Source organism: Cherax quadricarinatus, chromosome 73 (genome assembly GCF_038502225.1).
Source record: "Cherax quadricarinatus isolate ZL_2023a chromosome 73, ASM3850222v1, whole genome shotgun sequence".
Lineage (NCBI taxonomy): Eukaryota > Metazoa > Arthropoda > Malacostraca > Decapoda > Parastacidae > Cherax > Cherax quadricarinatus.
In genome coordinates, this window is record NC_091364.1 from 4,223,971 (window position 1) to 4,247,580 (window position 23,610).

General features: G+C 45.4%; 2 protein-coding genes across 2 annotated transcripts; one reads left to right on the plus strand and one right to left on the minus strand.

Annotated features, from left to right (window-relative positions):
- The first annotated feature begins 8,614 nt into the window (after positions 1–8,614).
- On the plus strand, positions 8,615–10,448 carry LOC128701181 (uncharacterized). The gene is made up of 2 exons (XM_053794779.2): positions 8,615–9,360; positions 9,858–10,448. The coding sequence occupies exons 1-2, from the start codon at positions 8,879–8,881 to the stop codon at positions 10,021–10,023; spliced, it is 648 nt and encodes a 215-aa protein (XP_053650754.1). The 5' UTR covers positions 8,615–8,878; the 3' UTR covers positions 10,024–10,448.
- Positions 10,449–17,520: 7,072 nt separating this feature from the next.
- LOC128701182 (mucin-2-like) lies at positions 17,521–22,752 on the minus strand. The gene is made up of 2 exons (XM_070100569.1): positions 22,639–22,752; positions 17,521–22,095 (listed from the first exon to the last, which is right to left on the minus strand). The coding sequence occupies exons 1-2, from the start codon at positions 22,725–22,727 to the stop codon at positions 17,775–17,777; spliced, it is 4,410 nt and encodes a 1,469-aa protein (XP_069956670.1). The 5' UTR covers positions 22,728–22,752; the 3' UTR covers positions 17,521–17,774.
- Between the last annotated feature and the right edge of the window lie 858 nt (positions 22,753–23,610).

The following is a 23,610-nucleotide window of genomic DNA, read 5'->3' on the forward strand; positions in this document are numbered from 1 at the left end:
CGACCCCTGCAACCACAACTAGGTGAGTACACACACATGGGTGACTTCAACCACAAGAAAGTCAACTGGAAAACCTGGAGCCACATGGAGGCCCAGAAACGTGGAGGGGTAAAACGATGGAGGTGCAACTGGAAAACCTCATGCACCAACACGTAAATGACACTATCAGAGAGAGAGGAGAGGATGAACCAGCGAGACTGCACCTAATATTCACCTTGGGTAGTGCAGATATTGAGGATATCACATATGAAAGACCCCTCGGGGCCAGTGGTTACGTGGTTCTGAGCTTTGAATGCATAGTAGAGTTACAATTGGAGAGGGAAACAGGACGGGCAGGACGAAAGAAGATACACTACAAGGGAAGAGACTACACAGGCATGAAGAATTTTCTGCACGGGGTTCAGTGGGACACAGACCTGGCAGGAAAGTCAGTAAACAAGAGCTGGAATACGTGACAACAATATACAGGGAAGCTAAGGAGCGGTTTGTACCCGAGGGTAACAGAAATAACGAGAAGGCCAGGGTGAGCCCATGGTTAACCCAAAGGTGTAGAGAGGCTAAAACCAAGTGCGCTAGAGAATGGAGAAGTATAGAAGGCAAAGGACCCAGGAGAAAAGGAAAGAAGTCGTAGAGCCAGAAATGAATATGCACAGGTAAGCGGGAGGCCCAACGGCAGTACGACTATGACATAGTAGCGAAAGCTAAATCTGACCCGAAGCTGTTGTACAGTCACATCAGGAGGAAATCGACAGTCAATGACCAGGTAATCAGGCAGAGGAAGGAGGGGAGATCACAAGAAACGACCATGAAGTATATGAGGAGCTCAACATGAGATTCAAAGAAATGTTCACAGAGGAGACAGAAAGGACTCCAGAAAGACTGAGAGGTAGGGTACACCTTCAAGTGTTGGACACAATGCATACAACCAAGGAAGAAGTGAAGAGGCTGCTAAGCGAGCTAGATATCTCAAAGGTGATGGGGCCGGATAACATCTCTCCATGGGTCCTGATAGAGGGAGCAGAGGTGCTATGTGTACCACTAACAACAATCTTCAACACATCTATTGAAACAAGGCGACTACCTGAGGTATGGAAGACAGCAAATGAAGTAATAATTTTTAAAATACGTGTCAGACATGAAGCACTAAACTACAGACCAGTGTCACTGACATGTACAGTATGCAGAGTCATGGAGAAGATCATCAGGAGAAGAGTGGTGGAGCACCTAGAAAGGAATGAGCTTATCAACGACAGCCAGTATGGTTTTAGGGACGGGAAATCCTGTGTCATAAACCTAGTGGAGTTCTATGACTGGGTGACAGCAGTAAGACTGGAGAGAGAGTGGTAGGGAGATTGCATTTTCTTGGACTGTATGAAGGCGTTTGACACAGTTCCACATAAGAGACTAGTGCAAAAGCTGGAGAACCAGGCAGGGATAACAGATAAGACACATAGGCAACATTTAGGCAACTTCAAGGGTGATGGACTAATTACATCGTCTTCACATCTCTACTGCTCCCGCCTACTTTCTGTACTCGACTGAAGAAGTCTACTGTGTAGGCGAAACGTTTCGGAACAAAGTTGCCTAAATGTTGCCTATGTGTCTTATCTACTAATTTAAATCCATTACTGCGGGTTCTCTCTTGGAGAGACATCCTCAAGACCTTATTAATGTCCCCTTTATTAATACCCATCTTTCACTTATACACTTCAATCATGTCTCCCCTCACTCTTCGTCTAACAAGAATCAAGAATCTTTCTTGACATGCAGTATACTCGCGCTAATTATATTTTAGGTTTTTCAGAGGTAATTATAGTAATGGTGGTGGAGAATAATGACTAGTGCGAACATGAGAGTGCGTGAGTGTTGTGTTAGGTGTGTTTGAGGGAAGCAAACATCAGCTTCTTGATCACGATACTGAAACTAAATAATAAATTCTTGTGACGAGACTGCTGTGTGTGTGTGTGTGTGTGTGTGTGTGAGAGAGAGAGAGAGAGAGAGAGAGAGAGAGAGAGAGAGAGAGAGAGAGAGAGAGAGAGAGAGAGAGAGAGAGAGAGAGAGAGAGAGAGAGAGAGAGAGTTTACGAAGCCAGACCAAACTGACATGAGTTAATAGAATTATCAAAGCTTATTGCTTGGGTAGAATTGAAAATTGGGTTGGGCAAATATTCTGTTAGTGGGATGGATTATGAAGGACCTGCCTAATATGGGCCAACAGGCCTGCTGCAGTGTTTCTCCTTTCTTATGTTCTTATGTCTCACAAAATCGTAATAGCACGATTGTAAACAAATCACAGTAGGGGGGGGGGGGTAGGGTATAATTCAAATTCTGTGGAACGGCGCCAGCCTGAAGCCAACTGCGCGACGCCGGCCGGAAACAAGCGGAGCGTCAGCGGGAAGAGCTCATGAGTCGAACCATCTTGTTGCATTAACTAAGTTGTCACGCTTTCGTGGGTAATTAGTTGCAAGGAAGGGCGGAACAGAAGGTGGAGATGGGAAGACAAAAAGTTAGGGATGGGATGGGAGGGAGAAAACGACCAATGATCAGTAACTGCTGTATACATCAACAATTCCATGCTTACACAACACACTGGCTGCTCTTGACCTGACCTCCGTGTTCCACTCGTGTTATACTACGAGTAATTAAACCATTATTTTGAGCTAAATAATTGCAGGTTCGATCAATGGAAGCCTCAATCCCTTGGATCAGGAGATCTTCACGAGCATCAAAGTACATATCAACTAATCTAGGAACAAAAGCTAGCTATGACTCTATCGTATTCCATCACCCTGGTAGCGTCACATACATCAACTTATGAACGCAGTAGGACACTGAAGACATCAGGTATTCCATTAAAGGTTCATCAGGTACGACAGCTTCCAAGGTTACCTACCAGCAGAGCTGCTGTCACTATTACTTGGGACTTACCATCTTCCAGCAGAGCTGCAGTTACTATCACTTGGGAATTACCATCTTCCAGCAGAGCTGCAGTCACTATCACTTGGGAATTACCATCTTCCAGCAGAGCTACAGTCACTATCACTTGAGAATTACCATCTTGCAGCAGAGCTGCAGTCACTGTCACTTGGGACTTACCATCTTCCAGCAGAGCTGCAGTTACTATCACTTGGGACTTACCATCTTCCAGCAGAGCTGCAGTTACTATCACTTGGGACTTACCATCTTTCAGCAGAGCTGCTGTCACTATCACCTGGGACTTACCATCTTCCAGCAGAGCTGCAGTTACTATCACTTGGGACTTACCATCTTCCAGCAGAGCTGCAGTTGCTATCACTTGGGACTTACCATCTTCCAGCAGAGCTGCAGTCACTATCACTTGGGACTTACCATCTTCCAGCAGAGCTGCAGTTACTATCACTTGGGACTTACCATCTTCCAGCAGAGCTGCAGTTACTATCACTTGGGACTTACCATCTTCCAGCGGAGCTGCAATTGCTATCACTTGGGACTTACCATTTTCCAGCAGAGCTGCAGTTACTATCACTTGGGACTTACCATCTTCCAGCAGAGCTGCAATTACTATCACTTGGGAGTTACAATCGTCCAGCAGAGCTGCAGTTACTATCACCTGGGACTTACCATCGTCCAGCAGAGCTGCAGTTGCTATCACTTGGGACTTACCATCTTCCAGCAGAGCTGCAATTACTATCACTTGGGAGTTACAATCGTCCAGCAGAGCTGCAGTTACTATCACCTGGGACTTACCATCGTCCAGCAGAGCTGCAGTTGCTATCACTTGGGACTTACCATCTTCCAGCAGAGCTGCAATTACTATCACTTGGGAGTTACAATCGTCCAGCAGAGCTGCAGTTACTATCACCTGGGACTTACCATCGTCCAGCAGAGCTGCAGTTGCTATCACTTGGGACTTACCATTTTCCAGCAGAGCTGCAGTTACTATCACTTGGGACTTACCATCTTCCAGCAGAGCTGCAGTTACTATCACTTGGGACTTACCATCTTCCAGCAGAGCTGCAATTACTATCACTTGGGAGTTACAATCGTCCAGCAGAGCTGCTGTCACTATCACCTGGGACTTACCATCGTCCAGCAGAGCTGCTGTCACTATCACCTGGGACTTACCATCGTCCAGCAGAGCTGCTGTCACTATCACCTGGGACTTACCATCTCTCAGGAAGATCCCACACACAGCAGAAATAAAATAAAGTATTAAACACATTTACATTACACATGAATGTCTGTCAAACACACGTGACAGATTAACAGGAAAATAAGCAAGCCTCTCTTTTTTTCCTCTCTCTCTCTCTCTCTCTCTCTCTCTCTCTCTCTCTCTCTCTCTCTCTCTCTCTCTCTCTCTCTCTCTCTCTCTCTCTCTCTCTCTCTCTCTCTCTCTCTTCTATACAGACGTGATATAAATGTCGACTACTGGAAAGTTGTTTTATCCCAGTTTCGTGGGAAAAAGAAAGTAATGGATCAGGAAATTAACTTTAGTAGTGCCCTGAGAATGACGATCCCAGGAGCCAGACGACGAGACGACTGTCAACTGCGTAGTCTAACTGTGCCAGTGTTGTTATCCATGGTGCCATGAGTTGTTATATTACAAAATTCAATAATAATAATAATGATCATGATAATACTACTAATAATAATACCACTACTACAATAATAATAATAATAATAATAATAATAATAATAATTATAATAATAATAATAATAATAATAATAATAATAATAATAAATAAATAATAATACTAATAATAATTACAGAATCTAAATTTCTAAAGAGAACATACGACTGGATTCCTCTGATACCCCAAATTTGCTGGTATTAATTGTGTTGGGTGTGGCTCTGGTACTGTGTGGTAGTGATGGTGGAGTGGTGATAGTAATAGTGGTGATTGTGGTAGTTGTGATTGTGGGGACAATCAACCTGTGATACAGCAGTATGACTATCAGACAATCATACACTTGTTCCCACGGTCGTACACTTGTTCCCATGGTCATGTACTTGTTCTCATGGTCATACACTTCTTCCCACGGTCATACGCTTGTTCCCACGGTCATACACTTGTTCCCACGGTCAAACACTTGTTCCCAGGGTCATACACTTGTTCCCAGGGTCATGCATTTGTTCCCACGGTCATACACTTGTTCCCACGGTCATACACTTGTTCCCACGGTCGTACACTTATTCCCAAATGCATACACTTGTTCTCACTATCCTAGGGTTATATATGTGTTCTTACGGTCATACACGGGTTCCCACACTCAGCACAAGTGTTCTCACACTCAACACAGGTGTTCACAAATCAGTACATATCTTCCCACACGCAGCACATGTTCCCCCTGCACATGTCTTCCCACAGCACTCATCTTCCCACATCAGAGCATATGTATTCCCACAACATATGTGTTCCCACACTCAACACAACAACTTACGCAATCCAACCTTCCTATTGCCTCCACAATGACTGACATTCAGAGGCCAACCTTCCCACTTCCAGAAAATGCTGCCTAATCTCTCTGGAATTACCGTAGCCTGGATAATTGACTTGTTTATCCGGGAATTGCAACCTGTTACAATGACCTTGACCCGTTCCCCTTAATTCAGTGAACTTCAATGATATACACCCATAAGTGTATGTCTGGCAGTGTGTATATATATACACTGGTAGCTTTCATTAATCCCCATTTTAAGTATTAAAATATTCATGCACACTCGAATGTCACAGCCATCTCTGTATAAACATTGTACCATACTGAAATAAATAATAATAATAGTAATAATAATAATTATTATTATTGTTGTTGTTGACTAATAATGAACAGGTAATGTACAGCTTTAATAACTCTCGTGTAATATATAGGCTTTAAACCCCATTAATCAGCCTGACTGGGTTAATGGGACAGAGGATCGAGTCTATACTCTTAATATCATTGTTATAATCAGAGGGGAAGCGCTAAAACAGTTTGGGTCATAGGGTGGATGAGAAATAGGAGGAAATCAGGTTCACTCCAAGGGGAGGATGGGTCCATTTTTTTGGGCTCAAGGGCCCCATCACCGGTAACAAGGCACCTCTCCAGCAGAAAGGAAGGGGTGGAAAGAGGGGTTGGAAAGGGAGTGGCGGAAAGGGAGAGGGTGGAAAGGGAGGTTATGAGGGTGGAGGCTGAGGGAGGGAGATGAGTAGATATAAAGAGAGGAGGTGACTGGAGGCTGGTCAGTTGGCAGAAGCTCCACCTTCTCTCTCGTCCTCCTCCTCCGAGGTCCACCTCAGCGCCAGCTGACAGGTAAGAGTCGTCTCTTCTGCTCTCACTGACTGCTGGAAGGTCCAACTAACTATTGAACGGTCCAACTAACTGTTGAACGGTCCAACTAACTATTGAATGGTCCAACTAACTATTGAACGGTCCAACTGAATGCTGGAAGGTCCAACTAACTATTGAACAGTCCAACTGACTGCTGGAAGGTTCAACTAACTACTGAACGGTCCAACTGACTGCTGGAAGGTTCATCTAACTACTGAACGGTCCAACTGACTGCTGGAAGGTTCAACTAACTACTGAACGGTTCAACTGACTGCTGGAAGGTCCAACTGACTACTGGACAATCCAACGAACTGCTGGACGATCCAGTTAACTGCTGGACGATCCAACTAACCACTGGACGATCCAACTAACTACTGGACGATCCAACTAACTGCTGGACAATCCAACAAACTGCTGGACGATCCAGGTAACTACTGGACAATCCAACTAACTACTGGACGATCCAGCTAACTGTTGGACGTGTTAACTGTCCACTGGATAAGAGCATCAGGTGTGTAGAGAGCAATGGAAACTATCACTGACATGATGGAACAAAGACACAAAGAGAATAATGCAATGCTTTATTTGCGACGTTTCTCAAATCAGGGACCTGAAAAGCCCACTATTTGGGCGAAACGTTGTCTTCAAAGAATCGCTTTACACTGCATTTGTGTTTGTTTCCGTTGTGTCAGTACGTTATGCTATTTCTCTCCAAACATACCTGTGTTGCGAATGTGTTTTGTCAGCAGTGTTAAACGTTGTTCAAGAGAACACAAGATCCAGAGTTTGAAAGCGAAACTTTAACAGGCATTTCGGTCCGTCATGGACCACTGTCAAGCCGTTGCCTGGAAATGGTCCAGGACGAACCGCACTACTGTCTAAACGTTCGTCTCTATGTGGCAAGTTAATTGTGATTCTTTTGTTAAGTAATATTTTCTTTTCGAAATTGATATTATTTTGATATTTTGATTGAGTGACTGTCTTAGAGGGTTGAGTAGTGGTCTTAGAGGGTTGAGTAGTGGTCTTAGAGGGTTGAGTAGTGGTCTTAGAGGGTTGAGTAGTGGTCTTAGAGGGTTGAGTAGTGGTCTTAGAGGGTTGAGTAGTGGTCTTAGAGGATTGAGTGGCGGTCTTAGAGGGATGAGTGGTCTTTAGAGGGTTGAGTGTTGGTCTGAGGGGGTTGAGCGGTGGTCTTAGGGGGTTGAGTGGTGGTCTGACTTGCGCGAGGTCGATGCATCGGTCCCCATGATTCATTATACAATTTGTTACTTTCACGATATTGCGGAATTTTAATTTCACGTGATTTCTGGTTTGTTTCCTTAATGGTCTTCTGTCGACCAAAACTTGACTGATCCTTTATAAATTTGTTTGTGTATCTGATGTAAGACGCTTGAAGAATGAGACACTTATGCAGCATATGGGAATCTGCACTGAGGAAACGTTTCACCACACAGTGGCTTCATCAGTCCAATACAAAGAAGAACGGTGTCAGGAGAGGAGGAGTTTGAGGTAATCAGTCCCCCAGCCTGGAATCGATGTGTTCAGTCCATCAGACTGATGGAGTGAACACATCGAAACGTTTCCTCAAGATTCCCACATGTTGCATAAGTATCTCATTCTTCGACCTGTCGGTTTTCTAACTCATTTATCACATTTAAGAAGCTTTTTTGACGGGCGAGACGTCGCAGTAAAGTTCAGCTTTGCACCATTTGTCTCAATCTAAAACCGGAATCTTTCCCCTCTCTCACCCTGCCCATCTTTCGAACCTTTCCCTCTCTCACCCCTGCTCATATCTCGAACCCTCCCCTCTTTCACTCTTGCCCATCGTTCGAACCCTCCCCTCTCTCCTTGAAACTTGATTACCTCTCATTTTCCAAACACTGACCCCCGTTGAGGCTTGCAATTTTTGAAAAAATGCTCTTAATTAACCTCTTCTGATCGCTTCCCTCAATGTTGCAGCAACATGGTCATTGCATCGTCGTTTAGATATAGATGACATAACTCGATTTAGATAATTTTTGCAACACAGCCAAGTCAATTATTTTTGGGTGGCATGGAACAGTGGCGTATGGTCGTATATTTATACGACCATACGCCACTTAGGGGAGGTAATCAGGTTTGATACGAGGAGGGGGAGGGCATCTCCAATTCCTTCACAAGTGCTATCATAGGTTTATGCTTTAAGCTTAGGTCTTCTTAGGTTTGTAGTCTTAGGTCTTAGTGAGTCTCAGTTTTTATTGTATCAGTTACTGTTATTGTATCTTATCAATAGCTTCATCATAGTGGAGCAGCAGCAGCAGTAGTAGCAGCAGGAGAAGCAGAATCTTCATTAGAGAACAGCAGGAGCAGCAGGAGCAGCAGCAAGCCAACCGACGTCAACTGTAAGAACAGCAGAAGCAGCACAGTCACCATCACTGTCACCAGTATCACCACCAACATCGCAAACGGGATCACCAATAACACTACCACCAGTGACACCAACACTGCCACCAACATCACCAATAACAACTACCACCAATATCAATAACAACTATCACCATCACCAATAACACTACCACCAGTGACATCATCAAACTCAGCCTTTTCTCTCAGCCATGGCACTAGTAACAACTACCATCATTACAATAGGCACTCTCGGGGCAGGTCTGGCAGTCACTCTGGCTGGGGCTCTCGGTCTTGGTATCGCCGGACTTACCTTGGCTGGAATCTCTGCGAAGAACCAGAAGAATCGTGTTAGTTACCGTGGCCGTTCAGGAGCAGTTCGGAACGCCCCAGCGACTGTTCCTTCTAGCACACCTCGAGCCACGCCTACGAGGGCCCCTCCTACGATCCCAATCCCCCGGGGCCCTGCCCCTGGTGGAACGGGCCCCATTCCAGGACGCCCCGGGGGCGGCAATGCTCTTGGGAGACGTGGGAAGCGCTCGATTCACGAAGAATCGGCAGCCCTGGAGAACGTGATGGAGGAGATCCGAGCGCAGGACGTGTCGGGGTGCGGAAGGAGATTGGTATGCGAGCTAGCGGCTACCGACCTACGGAGACTCACTGTCCAGGAGCTCTCAATTCTCAACCTGGTCGGGTGAGTCTCACTTCAGAACTTATTTGTACTCAGCAGGTGCTGTAGGAACCTTACTGCTATAACACTCCACGCATGAATACAGAATAATTCACAAATAACCCGCACATAGGAGAATAAACCTATGACAACGTTTCGGTCCGGCTTGGACAGTTAAATATTCAATGGTTCAAGTCTGACCGAAACGTCGTCATAGGTTCACTCTTCTATGTGCAGGTTATTTGTGTGTTGTTAACAGTTCACAAGGTGTCATTCATTATCATTATTATTATTATTACAATTATTAATTATATTCACCATAAAGCACTAAACCAGAAGGAGTCATACAGCGTTTGCGGGTGTAATTAGGTGAGATCCGAGGAAAGAGTCGCTCTAACTCCTGGACCAAGAGCTCTTCAACAGCATGGTGGCATCACCCTTGAAAGGTATCTATTACAAATAGTTAAGACCTCACTCTAGCTTCGAGTCAACTAAAACCTAATAATTTTCTTCCTTCTCAGACCATCTGTACTGCCGGGAAAATACCTGTCCTCTGGAGCCGCCTCTGGGGAGTATAGGGCAGCGAGGGGAGTGGGTGAAGCTGGCCTAGACTGTGGCCAAATCTTCACTACTTGTCCCCTGAGTGGGTCCCAACTGAGGATTGCAGTCTTGGCCCTTTTACCTTAAGCCCCAGAACGCCTTTGGACTTGCTTCAAACGTCTCGGAGTTCCATCTACAAGATCACCTTAGCATATCTGTGGGTCTTACCTACAAGGGCTTGCTAAGTCCGGTCTGGTGTTTTATTTACTTGACCACGTTGATAAACTTGTCTCACCCACAAGGGTTTCTTTAGGACGCCTCTGAGCTTTAGCTCCCAGAATGAAATTAAGACGCCTCTAGATCCCATTGACAAATACTTGCATGAGGAACCTCTGAGTACCAGAGCCATCTTAGTACGAATGTGGGTCTTTGCTTACAAAATAACCTCAGGAAACCTGTAGGACTCACTCAAAAATATAAGCTATGGACACCTTGGAGTCCCATCCACTAGGACTAAATTAGGAAACTTGTAGGTTTTATTCATTATGACTAGATTAAGTCTGTAGATCTTATCAGACTAGACTAGATTAAGAAGCTGTGAGTTTATCTCCTAAGATTAAAATTAGAAGACAGTTTTATCCAGTACAACTCGATAGCTTATGGGTTCCATCCACAAAGACTAGGATTCGATTGTGAAATCTGTGGGTCGTTCACAGGAGTTAGTTTAAGGAATCTGTGGGTCGTCCACAGGAGTTAGTTTAAGGAATCTGTGGGTCGTCCACAGGAGTTAGTTTAAGGAATATGTGGGTCGTCCACAGGAGTTAGTTTAAGGAATCTGTGGGTCGTCCACAGGAGTTAGTTTAAGGAATCTGTGGGTCGTCCACAGGAGTTAGTTTAAGGAATATGTGGGTCGTCCACAGGAGTTAGTTTAAGGAATCTGTGGGTCGTCCACAGGAGTTAGTTTAAGGAATCTGTGGGTCGTCCACAGGAGTTAGTTTAAGGAATATGTGGGTCGTCCACAGGAGTTAGTTTAAGGAATCTGTGGGTCGTCCACAAATAATTGATAAAGCTCATATTTCCAGAGGCAATATTATTTAATTTTATTTAACGCTGTATATATAACTGACAAATTTATTCTTTGACTGTGAATTAAGCTGCTGTAGGATTAATGTTTCTTCAGCTTCAGCTTTACTGAAAGTATTTTATGTATCAGTGGTAGTCTGAACTCTGCACAAATTCTTACTATTATATTAAATAAAAGAATATTTGTTATTAAAGTTCGTATAATATTCTTCGAGACTAGAAACCAACTGCAGCGGATTAAGCTTAAAAGAATTTTTAATCAACCTTCCTACAACACACACACACACACACACACACACACACACACACACACACACACACACACAAAGATACATACAAGTCACAGGGATAGTAAGATAAACTTTTTATCGATTTCGGTTATAAGAGGCAGAAACTAGAGTGGGAATGGCGACTTAGACGACTCAGTAAAGATGGTTAGTAGTCACGAAAAAAATTCGGATGGAAAGAACCGTGAACATCATATAATATGGTCTAGAAAAAACATTTAACACTACATCGTGGAAAAAAAAATTCTTAAATATGTCTAGTCAAATTGAAGTCCTGTAAAAGAATCAACTCAGCTTCACAAACAATAAAAAAAAGTTAAAAGTTGCGCCTTTTGAGAAATTCTATATTACACACTAATGGAAATTAAAAGTTCACCGAGGCTCCGACAGACACCTCGGTAATTTTAACATCTATAATGAATCCTTCTTGAGTGGAGATGCAGTTACGCTTTTAAAATAAATGCCATAACAGCATATAAACATGACAGAGATGCAGGTACAATGAGTCCTCATAAGACCCCAGCCTTATTAAGCATCAGCTCAGAGAACGCTTAGGAATTTATCCTTTGCAAAACAATCCTCAAACCAAGGGAGTACCAGCACACCATCTCTGCCTAAGAAGATTAATACAAGTAGATATATTTCTATACACTAGGAATCTAAGCATGTGCCCCATTCTGACCACATGGAGTTTATGGATAAATTTCACACCAACTTAGCAGGCACAAAATATAACCCAAATGATATTATTGAGGGAACGCTAAACCCGTGGTGATTATACAGCGCCTGTGGGAGGGGGGGGGGGAACTGGAGCACAGATACAAAAATCTAATCCAAACTCCTGTAAAGCTGTTATCAGTGGCTCGTGAAATCGTAAACATCACGATTATTAATTACTGAGGGCAGCTTCTCCGAGCTGTTAATGATCGTGATTTTATGATTTTTGCCAGTCCTTGCTGGTGATAATACTAACACAAGCAAAACAATCACAAGGAACACGGCTGACAGTGACTGCTGGAGCTACGACCTCCATCCACGACTCTACCAACACAAAACAATCAGGAGCACGGCTGACAGTGACTGCTGGAGCTACACGACTTCCATCCACGGCTCTACCAACACAAACAAAACAATCACAAGGAACACGGCTGACAGTGACTGCTGGAGCTACGACCTCCATCCACGACTCTACCAACACAAACAAAACAATCACAAGGAACACAGCCGACAGTGACTGCTGGAGCTACGACCTCCATCCACGACTCTACCAACACAAACAAAACAATCACAAGGAACACAGCCGGCAGTGACTGCTGGAGCTACGACCTCCATCCACAACTCACCTTGTAATAATCTTGATAAAATTACTCGACAGTATGTTAGGAAAAAGGACACTAGCGCAACTAATGTGACATTTCATTATGGCAACGTTATGGCTTGACAAAGCTCCTGGAGAGCGAAAAGTTGCCACAATAAATTGTCGCATTAGTTGCACTTGTGTCCTTTTACCAAACAACTCACCTTCCCTGTTATCCAAAGATGAGGAGAGGAAGCAAGTTCCTCTACTGCACACACATCCACTTCACGATACTCCGAGGTGACTAGTATCTGAAACCTGAGTGTTGGAGAATAGTTGAGCCAGTAAAGAGGCTATCCCTCTCCCCTTCGACGTACAACTAGCCAAGTTGGTAAAATTGAGGTTGGTTGCTTAACTCAGCTTAATGCCTATCCACTACTCAAAGGGTCATTCAGGCTGCATGTCATCTATTGACTACCAGTAATTATTTTATTCCCCGTTAGCACTATACCCTTATGGATCATGCAATACTTGTGCCTTGTTGATCAGACCCTGATCCACAGCGAGGACGCGGGGGCGTTGATCCCCGTAATACCCTCCAGGTATACTCCAGGTATTAGTGAAGAATACTATAATCTCAAAACACAGGGATTAAAGTATGCTTATAGTGTATATACACTGAGAAATATACATATTTGTGTATATATACTTCCTGGTCCTTTTACATGACGTATTATCTGTAATATTGCCAATATAAACGTAAGGTTCATTAAAGTGATTATAACCCAGGTTAATGTAATTATTTATTTGGATGTTTCTGTACAAACTTAATGAGTCATCATCTTACTAATGTACACATGTACTATGTACACTGCTAATGTGCACATTTATTGTGTGCACACCTCACTAATGTACACATGCACCGTGTACACACCTCACTAATGTACACATGCACCGTGTACACACTATTAATGTACACATGCACCGTGTACACACCATTAATGTACACATGCACCGTGTACACACTATTAATGTACACATGCACCGTGTACACACTATTAATATACACATGCACCGTGTACACACCTCACTAATGTACACATGCACCGTGTACACACCTCACTAATGTACACATGCACCGTGTACACTATTAATGTACACATGCACCGTGTACACTTAATGTACACATGCACCGTGTACACTATTAACGTACACATGCACCGTGTACACACCTCACTAATGTACACATGCACCGTGTACACACTATTAATGTACACATGCACCGTGTACACACTATTAATGTACACATGCACCGTGTACACTATTAATGTACACATGCACCGTGTACACACTACAATAATACTTATTATCACAACAGTGTAATGATATTACGTAATTAACACAGGATAATATAGTTAATATATGTAATATATTTATTAACATAGTTAATTACTTTCCATAAAGGGCTAAACCCCTATGGGTAAGTCAACTTTAATAGTGAAATAACATTTTTGTTGCAATGGTTTAGTGGATTATATAGAAACACCATTATTATTATTATTAGGATTATTAGGATTAGGATTATTATTGTTACGATTATTCTTACTAATATTAATTATTGTCATTATCATGATTTAATTTTATTATGCGCAGGTAAAAAGCGCTAAACTCGTGTGGGAAGTGATGAGATTTGATCCGAGGAAAGGGAGGGTAGCTCTTGTTAGTGGAATCAAGAGCCCTTTACCAACATCAGAGCAAACCCCCCTCTTGAAGAGCCCTGTGTGTGTCTCTAATCACCTAATTGTGGTTGCAGGTGTCGAGTAATAGCTCCTGGCCCAGTGTGTGTGTGTGTGTGTGTGTGTGTGTGTGTGTGTGTGTGTGTGTTTACATGTGCGCTCATAAACAACAATCACAGGGTCTGGTGTTTTCACCCAGTGTTATGTGGGTCAGCTCTGGAGTTACTGTCACTAAGACTGACTGATGCTTCCACCACAGGCTGGTTAATCCTCCTTCCTGGAACAAGCAGACGGAAGCAGTACGTCTGTCTCCTGCTCACTAGACGGAGGATCGAGTCTTTACATTTTTAAGTATACAAAATAGCAATAATAATGAAAAAATAATCATAATAATAATAATAGTAATAATAATAATAAGTCTGACGAGAGGTGCTAAGGTTATAAATAATAGTGAAACAACAGCCATCAAGAAATAAAAGCAAATATCTTTATTTTTTAATAGATAAATAATGGTTTGGTGAACTTGTTGTAGACGTAAATATACCGCCATGACTCAGAGTATATACCGAGAGGCCAGCATCACGTAGGTACACTGAGAGGCCAGCATCACGTAGGTACACTGAGAGGCCAGCATCATGTAGGTACACTGAGAGGCCAGCATCACGTAGGTACACCGAGAGGCCAGCATCACGTAGGTACACCGAGAGGCCAGCATCACGTAGGTACACCGAGAGGCCAGCATCACGTAGGTACACCGAGAGGCCAGCATCACGTAGGTACACCGAGAGGCCAGCATCATGTAGGTACACTGAGAGGCCAGCATCACGTAGGTACACCGAGAGGCCAGCATCATGTAGGTACACTGAGAGGCCAGCATCACGTAGGTACACCGAGAGGCCAGCATCACGTAGGTACACTGAGATGCCAGCATCACGTAGGTACACTGAGAGGCCAGCATCACGTAGGTACACCGAGAGGCCAGCATCACGTAGGTACACCGAGAGGCCAGCATCATGTAGGTACACTGAGAGGCCAGCATCACGTAGGTACACTGAGATGCCAGCATCACGTAGGTACACTGAGATGCCAGCATCACGTAGGTACACAGAGGCCAGCATCACGTAGGTACACTGAGATGCCAGCATCACGTAGGTACACTGAGATGCCAGCATCACGTAGGTACACCGAGAGGCCAGCATCACGTAGGTACACTGAGAGGCCAGCATCACGTAGGTACACCGAGAGGCCAGCATCACGTAGGTACACTGAGATGCCAGCATCACGTAGGTACACAGAGGCCAGCATCACGTAGGTACACTGAGAGGCCAGCATCATGTAGGTACACAGAGGCCAGCATCACGTAGGTACACTGAGATGCCAGCATCACGTAGGTACACAGAGGCCAGCATCACGTAGGTACACCGAGAGGCCAGCATCATGTAGGTACACTGAGAGGCCAGCATCATGTAGGTACACTGAGAGGCCAGCATCATGTAGGTACACAGAGGCCAGCATCACGTAGGTACACTGAGATGCCAGCATCACGTAGGTACACAGAGGCCAGCATCACGTAGGTACACCGAGAGGCCAGCATCATGTAGGTACACTGAGAGGCCAGCATCATGTAGGTACACTGAGAGGCCAGCATCATGTAGGTACACAGAGGCCAGCATCACGTAGGTACACTGAGATGCCAGCATCACGTAGGTACACAGAGGCCAGCATCACGTAGGTACACCGAGAGGCCAGCATCACGTAGGTACACCGAGAGGCCAGCATCACGTAGGTACACTGAGAGGCCAGCATCACGTAGGTACACTGAGAGGCCAGCATCACGTAGGTACACTGAGAGGCCAGCATCACGTAGGTACACTGAGAGGCCAGCATCACGTAGGTACACCGAGAGGCCAGCATCACGTAGGTACACCGAGAGGCCAGCATCACGTAGGTACACCGAGAGGCCAGCATCACGTAGGTACACCGAGAGGCCAGCATCACGTAGGTACACTGAGAGGCCAGCATCACGTAGGTACACCGAGAGGCCAGCATCACGTAGGTACACCGAGAGGCCAGCATCACGTAGGTACACCGAGAGGCCAGCATCATGTAGGTACACAGAGGCCAGCATCACGTAGGTACACTGAGGCCAGCATCACGTAGGTACACTGAGAGGCCAGCATCACGTAGGTACACCGAGAGGCCAGCATCACGTAGGTACACCGAGAGGCCAGCATCATGTAGGTACACAGAGGCCAGCATCACGTAGGTACACTGAGGCCAGCATCACGTAGGTACACTGAGAGGCCAGCATCACGTAGGTACACCGAGAGGCCAGCATCACGTAGGTACACCGAGAGGCCAGCATCACGTAGGTACACAGAGGCCAGCATCACGTAGGTACACCGAGAGGCCAGCATCACGTAGGTACACTGAGATGCCAGCATCACGTAGGTACACAGAGGCCAGCATCACGTAGGTACACCGAGAGGCCAGCATCACGTAGGTACACCGAGAGGCCAGCATCACGTAGGTACACCGAGAGGCCAGCATCACGTAGGTACACTGAGAGGCCAGCATCACGTAGGTACACTGAGGCCAGCATCACGTAGGTACACCGAGAGGCCAGCATCACGTAGGTACACCGAGAGGCCAGCATCACGTAGGTACACCGAGAGGCCAGCATCACGTAGGTACACCGAGAGGCCAGCATCACGTAGGTACACCGAGAGGCCAGCATCACGTAGGTACACCGAGAGGCCAGCATCACGTAGGTACACCGAGAGGCCAGCATCACGTAGGTACACCGAGAGGCCAGCATCACGTAGGTACACCGAGAGGCCAGCATCACGTAGGTACACCGAGAGGCCAGCATCACGTAGGTACACCGAGAGGCCAGCATCACGTAGGTACACTGAGAGGCCAGCATCACGTAGGTACACTGAGAGGCCAGCATCACGTAGGTACACTGAGAGGCCAGCATCACGTAGGTACACTGAGAGGCCAGCATCACGTAGGTACACTGAGAGGCCAGCATCACGTAGGTACACTGAGAGGCCAGCATCACGTAGGTACACTGAGAGGCCAGCATCACGTAGGTACACTGAGAGGCCAGCATCACGTAGGTCCACTGAGAGGCCAGCATCACGTAGGTACACTGAGAGGCCAGCATCACGTAGGTACACTGAGAGGCCAGCATCACGTAGGTACACAGAGACCAGCATCAAATAGGCACAATGAGAAGCCAGCATCATGTAGGTACGCTGAGAGGCCATCACATAGGTACACTGAGAGGCCAGCATCACACGTATACATTGAGATGTCAGCATCACATATATACACCGAGAGGCCAGCATCACATATATACACCGAGAGGCCAGCATATTTATATACTGAGAGGACAGCATCACAGACAAAGAGATCAGCGTTACACACACACACACAGCCACACACAGCCATACACACACACACACACACACACACACACAGCTGTCTCCATCACTCCTCTCGTAGCGGTTCCCAAGGCGAGCGAGTCACCTGGGGAGAAACACCTGTCTCAGGCTCCTCTGTGTTGACTGGAACCTCACTAGTGGTTGGGATCGAGTGTTCCAGGAAGCTGTCTGGAAGCTCAACGGAGACCGAAGCCTCACGGACAGAAGAAATTACTGGTAGAGCCGAGTGTGTGCTGAACACATTGGCCTCCCTCAGGTCTGGCTCACTGCGAGGCAGTCCGTGGATCATGGTCTTGTAGGTAAAGCTTGTGATTCGACGCGGCTTGACGGGGATTTGCAATGATTCCGCTTCTGCTTCTGAGTTGTTACTTGCCTGCTGAGGTTCCTTGTTTATCCGAGGTCCAGCGGGGGTCAGGGGCATTACGGTAGTGTAAGGCTCCGTTTTCGCCTGGGGCATTACTGTGGCTTTGTAGTTTGTGGTAGTTTGGGGCTCCGTACTTTTCCGAGGCTCTGGTAAAGGATCCACAGGTGTCGTCACCCTTGAGAGTCGTCGAGCCTGGGTGGGTCGCCTCCCTCTTGTGCGAGATGTGGTCTCCTTGCGGGTGAAAGTTCCAGGTGGAAGTCGATCTCTGGATTTGAGTCTAATGGTTTCCTCCTGAGTATTAGCTGCTTCCGCTATTAATGACTGCTCTGGAGAAGATGAGGCGCGATTTTGTTGTCCAAGTCGAGAATTGGAAAGTTTTCTGCTAGGTTGAGCAGCGTGAATTAAAGTTTCTTTTCGTGAGATGATGGATGAGGGTTGTGTATGGGGGCCACGAAGCTGGGACGGCCGCTTAGCCGGCCTGAATCTGGATTTTGTTTTTGCTGTGTTAGCCGTAGTTGTGTTAGATAACGGGCTAGAGGGGGTATGTAAATTAGACTTGGGTTGGAATGTGCGAGAGGCAATGAGGGACGATCTTCTCTTGGGGTAATTTGTCGTGGATTCTCGCGGAGTCTTCTCAATTTCCTTTGTGGGTGAGAGTGAAGAGGAGAGTTGACCGTCAGGGAAAGGAGGAGCAATCATCCCATCATCTATCGCGGTGGGTTCCGAAGGCTTTGATAGTTTCAACATGGAGTGAAGTCTAGTTTTAGGTGGAAAACCTTCATCCCTCTCGTCATTATTACTTAAATCAATTGCCACATCTTCTTGAGAAAAATCATTGTAGTCAGCGCCATACCAATTTTTTAATGGAAGTGTGGCAATGTTCATGGGTCTGTTTGTATGAGGTATATCAGTATTCTCTCGTTTTTGGAAGGAGCTAGAAGCCTCATTTTGCCCTGAAGGTGTTGCTAGGGAGTAGTCCTTCTTGGTGTCTGCCATCTCTTGCTGTCCCTGAAACTTCAAGTCAAGTCCCAACTTGTGTTCATTTTGTGTATCTTTTATTTTCTCAAATGTCATTAAATCGGTAATGTTTTTATTTTCATCTTTCCCCGCCTCATTATAGAAGTCCTCGACCTCCTCAGCACTGGGGAATGTGTTAGCGGGTGTTGCATATAACCTGGAGTTTATATTAAACGGGCTACTGAAAGTCTCAGAAATAATTTTGTTTGGACGGTATTCCGTTGTGATATCTTTCTCGAGTACCTTTGACTCGCTCTGCTTTGTTTCTACCCTCGTTTTCGTGTCCGCAATCATCAGTTTGTGACTTGTGATGGCTCCGCTACTTCCCTCATCCTCCCTCTCCGGCAAGGGATCCGTTGGAGGTGTCCTTACCGTCACCACACCTACCTCAAACTCGCTTCCTCCCTCAGTTCTTGCTTCATATGCGTTAGACTTATCAGAGGCCGGATTCCTCTCTTCCTTTCTTGGTTCATATAGTAGAAGGCCCATGTATTCTTTCTCGGGAAGACTGCTGTAAAGCGACTCCTGTATATGTGTCTTAGTAATCTCAGTACTTGGGTTTTGCCTTTGACTTGGCCTGAACGGTGGAGGTGACCAGACTATTTTCCTCTGTGGCTTCTGAGCATCAGCATCTGATGTGGAAACATTATCATCCTCATCAGCCTCTCTAGGGTCATTACCCAACTCTCTATCATCGGGTTGAAAAGCATCTGTGGTGTCGAGTTGTATTGTGGCTGCAGTGAACGTGTGTTGCAGGTCTTCTGGGAGGGGATTAGTTTGCTCCCTAAGTCGGTGTTGCGGATATTCTGGTTGGAAAGTAGCTTGTTCCGTGACTTTGTGTTGCAGGTGTTCGGGAAGGGGGGTAGTTTTCTTAAGCCTGTGTTGTGGGTGTTCTGGTAGGAAAGCAGTTTGCTCCGTGGTGGGACTCAAAGTAGCAAGTGTCGTAGCAGGTGTTGTCGTCAGTTCTTCAAGTAACACACCATAATCTTCAGAACTCTTTAGTTCATCATCAGTTTCGTAATGCAAATCAGTTTCAGTTACGTTTTCTTTGGTTTCTTTCGACATCTGATCGAAATAGAAATTCTGTTTATCACTTGGTGCAGATACCTTGCTACTGTTGTAATAAGGTTTTGATGTATCCGAGTCAACATTCGTATATTGTCGAGAGTTCGTGTACTGGACGACTGGTATGGGTGTCTTGAAGGTATCTGACTGGTCGAAACTTAACACCTCGATTTTTATGCTTGGGAGAGTTCTCGAAACCCCTTGTGAATCTTCGTTTTCACTATTTTCTGCATTACTGGACGGCGTTGTGGATTGGGAAACTAAGTTTTCTCTCCAAGGAATATAAAACACAGGTCGGCCTCTTTTCTGCCTTACGGTTGTTGGTACTTCGGTAATGCTTGTTGAAGTGGAGGTCTCTGGTTGCTCTGGCAGTGCTGTAGTGGAGTCCTCGAAGTGCGTTGTTGCTTGCCTTGGAAGTGCTGTAGTGGAGTACTCGTAGGGTAATGTAGTCTCTGTGTATGGAAGAGAGCGCCTGTTTTTCTTCGAGTGCAACTTTTCTTCTGAACCAAAATACTCCCTCATCGCGTCGTATTTTGCTTGAACGTATACGTCGTGTCCAGGGATCAGCTCAGAGGGATCCAGCGGCGTCAGGATAAACTCGTGAATATCGTGTTTAGCCGGGTTCAACTTAGGCGTTGCGAACTCGTACGAAGCCGGAGTAGTTCTGGTGAACTCTACGTTGGGTCTTGGTGTGGGGATCTTGTTGGCTCCTGGCCTCTTGGTGACGTGATGTGTAGGCTGTCTGCTTGTTCTCGTGTAGACATTGTAAGCTGGAGAAGTGGCTCTGAATTGACTCGTTGGCTTCGTAGAGATATAAGTTTTTTTCTGCTCACTCCGTGTGCTTGGATAGACTGGTGTTGTCTGATGATCGAGATTCTTCGTAGAAAAATATTCGGATATTCTTGTTGACAAGGATTGAATAGTTTCATCCATTGTTTCTGAAGTCCAGCCCCAGTTCGGGGTGGTGAGAGTGGTCTTTTTTTTCTTAGTGTACGGATAAGCAGTTTCTATCCTAGTTATTGGTCTCCACGGAGTGTAGCTGTTAGACAATCTTCCAAGAGCTGGGTCAGTTGTAGGTGTGGTTTCCGGGTTTCTCGTCGGGAAGCGAGATGTGGAAAATAGTTTTGATATTGGCAATAAATCTGAGTAATCCCGGAAAGGATGAGGCGATGTTCTTACATCATTAGCCTCTGTGAAATGCCAGTAAGAGATACCAGTTTGTTGCGTTGTGCTGTGGAAGTCCTGTGGAGCTGGTGTGGTGAGGTAAGACTTGACTTCTCCCTGCTCGATCTCGTCCAAAAGATCGCTCCCAATACCCTGCCTATATGCAGGCACGCTATCGCTAGCTTCCAGAACACTAATGTTATTACTGAGCGGATCTAGCGCAAAAGACGAGCTTTCACCCCACAGTGGAGGCTCTTCATGACGATAATTTTCGTGTACCTGGGGAGAAATACTCGTTGTCGATATCTGAAGACCTTGGTCCAACAGTGCAGGGTCCTCGTAACGATGGTTTTCATGTACCTGATGGGGAATGGTTTCTGTCGACAGCTGAAGCCCTCCATCCCAAGGATCGGAGTAGCCCTTCCCGTAGATAATCTCTGAAGTGATGAAGGACGGAGAGGTCACTGCTACAGAGACCGGTCTATAAGATTTGTTTGGGTATCCAAGAACGCTCTCGTAAGTCTCCGATTTGAATGCTGGCTTGTTGATGATACCACGGGTGTCTTGAACTTCACTGACGCTGGGGACCCGGTGATAGCGCCTCTCAGGAGACACCTGGGGAACTGCGGGCTTCCCGCCGATGAGATTCGGAGCCCTGGGAGCACAGATGACCTTAGGACAGCAGTCTGGATGACGCTTATGTGGACGGTGTTTGATGACGCAGGTCGAGGGTCGCTTCTCCGGCAGGGCGTCGCAGCTGTAAAGATAAATGAACGAAGAAATGACTCAGTGCGTTAGCACACCGTGTGGATGTAGATTATATAATGCCGACAGACATATTTATAAAAACACAACAGGCAAAAGTGCTGTCTTTACATTTACATAAGGCATCAAAGGGAAATTAAGTCTACTGGAAAGAAATACTCAAGTTTAGCCTGATGCTGAGAGGATTAATTTTATATTGATAAGGAGGCGCTAAACTCGCAAGGGAGGTCATAAAGAGCCTTAGGGATGGGAAGTAATCAAGTTTAAACCGTAAAAGATGAAGATAGTTTTAATTCTTAAAATTAAGAGACCTTGGCCATTTTTTTTTTAGTCAATGCGCAGGGATGTACAAGCAGATTTATACGCGAGTAGTCAAGCGAGTGACCGGGTGAGTGAAGTCGCTGTGTGCGGGTGAACTGCGAGATGGAAGCACTGCAGGAGGCCTACATCTCCGTGCACTGAAAAAACAACTGTCCACAGCTAAAAAGTCTCAATGGAATTTCTTTCTCCAACTGTATATTTCAGCAACACTCACAACTGCTCCTCCAGAATGGGTCGTCCAGCGAAGATCTTACAGACGATGCGACGACACCCAGGCAGGTAGACACGCTGGCCCAGGTCCATCACACCAGCCGGGTGCCAGCAACCCACCCCTAGGGGACACAACACCAAGACGACATTTCAGTAATGGCATTCAGAGGAGACAGAAATGCAGTGAAATGAGATCCTCTATTGACAACGCTTGTATAAAGCATTTAATTGTTTAGTTCACAGTCAGAGAATTAAGAACGTCAAGACTTCTTCTACTATTACTACTACTACTGCTACTACTACTACTAATTTTGCCTCGCTTCACTACCCTTAATGCCTTGTGCCACTACCACTACTCTCCCGGCCTACTACTACCACTACTTACAACTACCACTACCTACTACTACCGCTACTGTTTCTAGGACTGCTTCCACTATCACACTCAGAGATACCCGGATAGCCATATATTTTTAGAGAGCGCAGCTGGGTATTTAATATGAGGACTAAAACATATGCAACACCTGAGTATCTTTACTCTAGAGACACTCAGGTGTTGTACATATGTCTAATTCGACTTTAGGGAAAGAGATTAACCACAGGGAGATAGGGAGAATAAGAGGGAAGAGGAAAATATAGAAAAAGTCTCATAACAATAAAAATGCTTTCAAATGAGCTGATGTAGGTAACAGCTCTTAGCTTGCCAATAAAGTTAGGAATCCTTAACCTGTAAATAGCTGTCAATAAAGCTAGGGATCCTTAACCTTGTCAAACCCTGTGTAAAAAAAAAAAAAAAAAAAGGGGAAAGTTAGGAAAAGGGTAAAAGAAAGGGTAGGAACCTGAAAATAGAAAACGGGAGCCTGGAAAAGGGTAAGAGGTGAAACTATAAAAGAAATCCAGAATAAAAATGAACATTTTAATTGCATTGAATTATGAATATTTATTCATTAATACAATAAAGTTGATAATTATTACCTAT

Excerpts from the sequence above, each read along its gene's own strand:
- LOC128701181 (XM_053794779.2), top strand. The coding sequence starts at position 8,879 with ATGGCACTAGTAACAACTACCATCATTACAATAGGCACTCTCGGGGCA. Across the intron at positions 9,361-9,857 it reads TCAATTCTCAACCTGGTCGG|ACCATCTGTACTGCCGGGAA; the intron begins GTGAGTCTCACT and ends CTTCCTTCTCAG.
- LOC128701182 (XM_070100569.1), bottom strand. The coding sequence starts at position 22,727 with ATGGACCTGGGCCAGCGTGTCTACCTGCCTGGGTGTCGTCGCATCGTC. Across the intron at positions 22,096-22,638 it reads CCCATTCTGGAGGAGCAGTT|CTGCGACGCCCTGCCGGAGA; the intron begins GTGAGTGTTGCT and ends TTATCTTTACAG.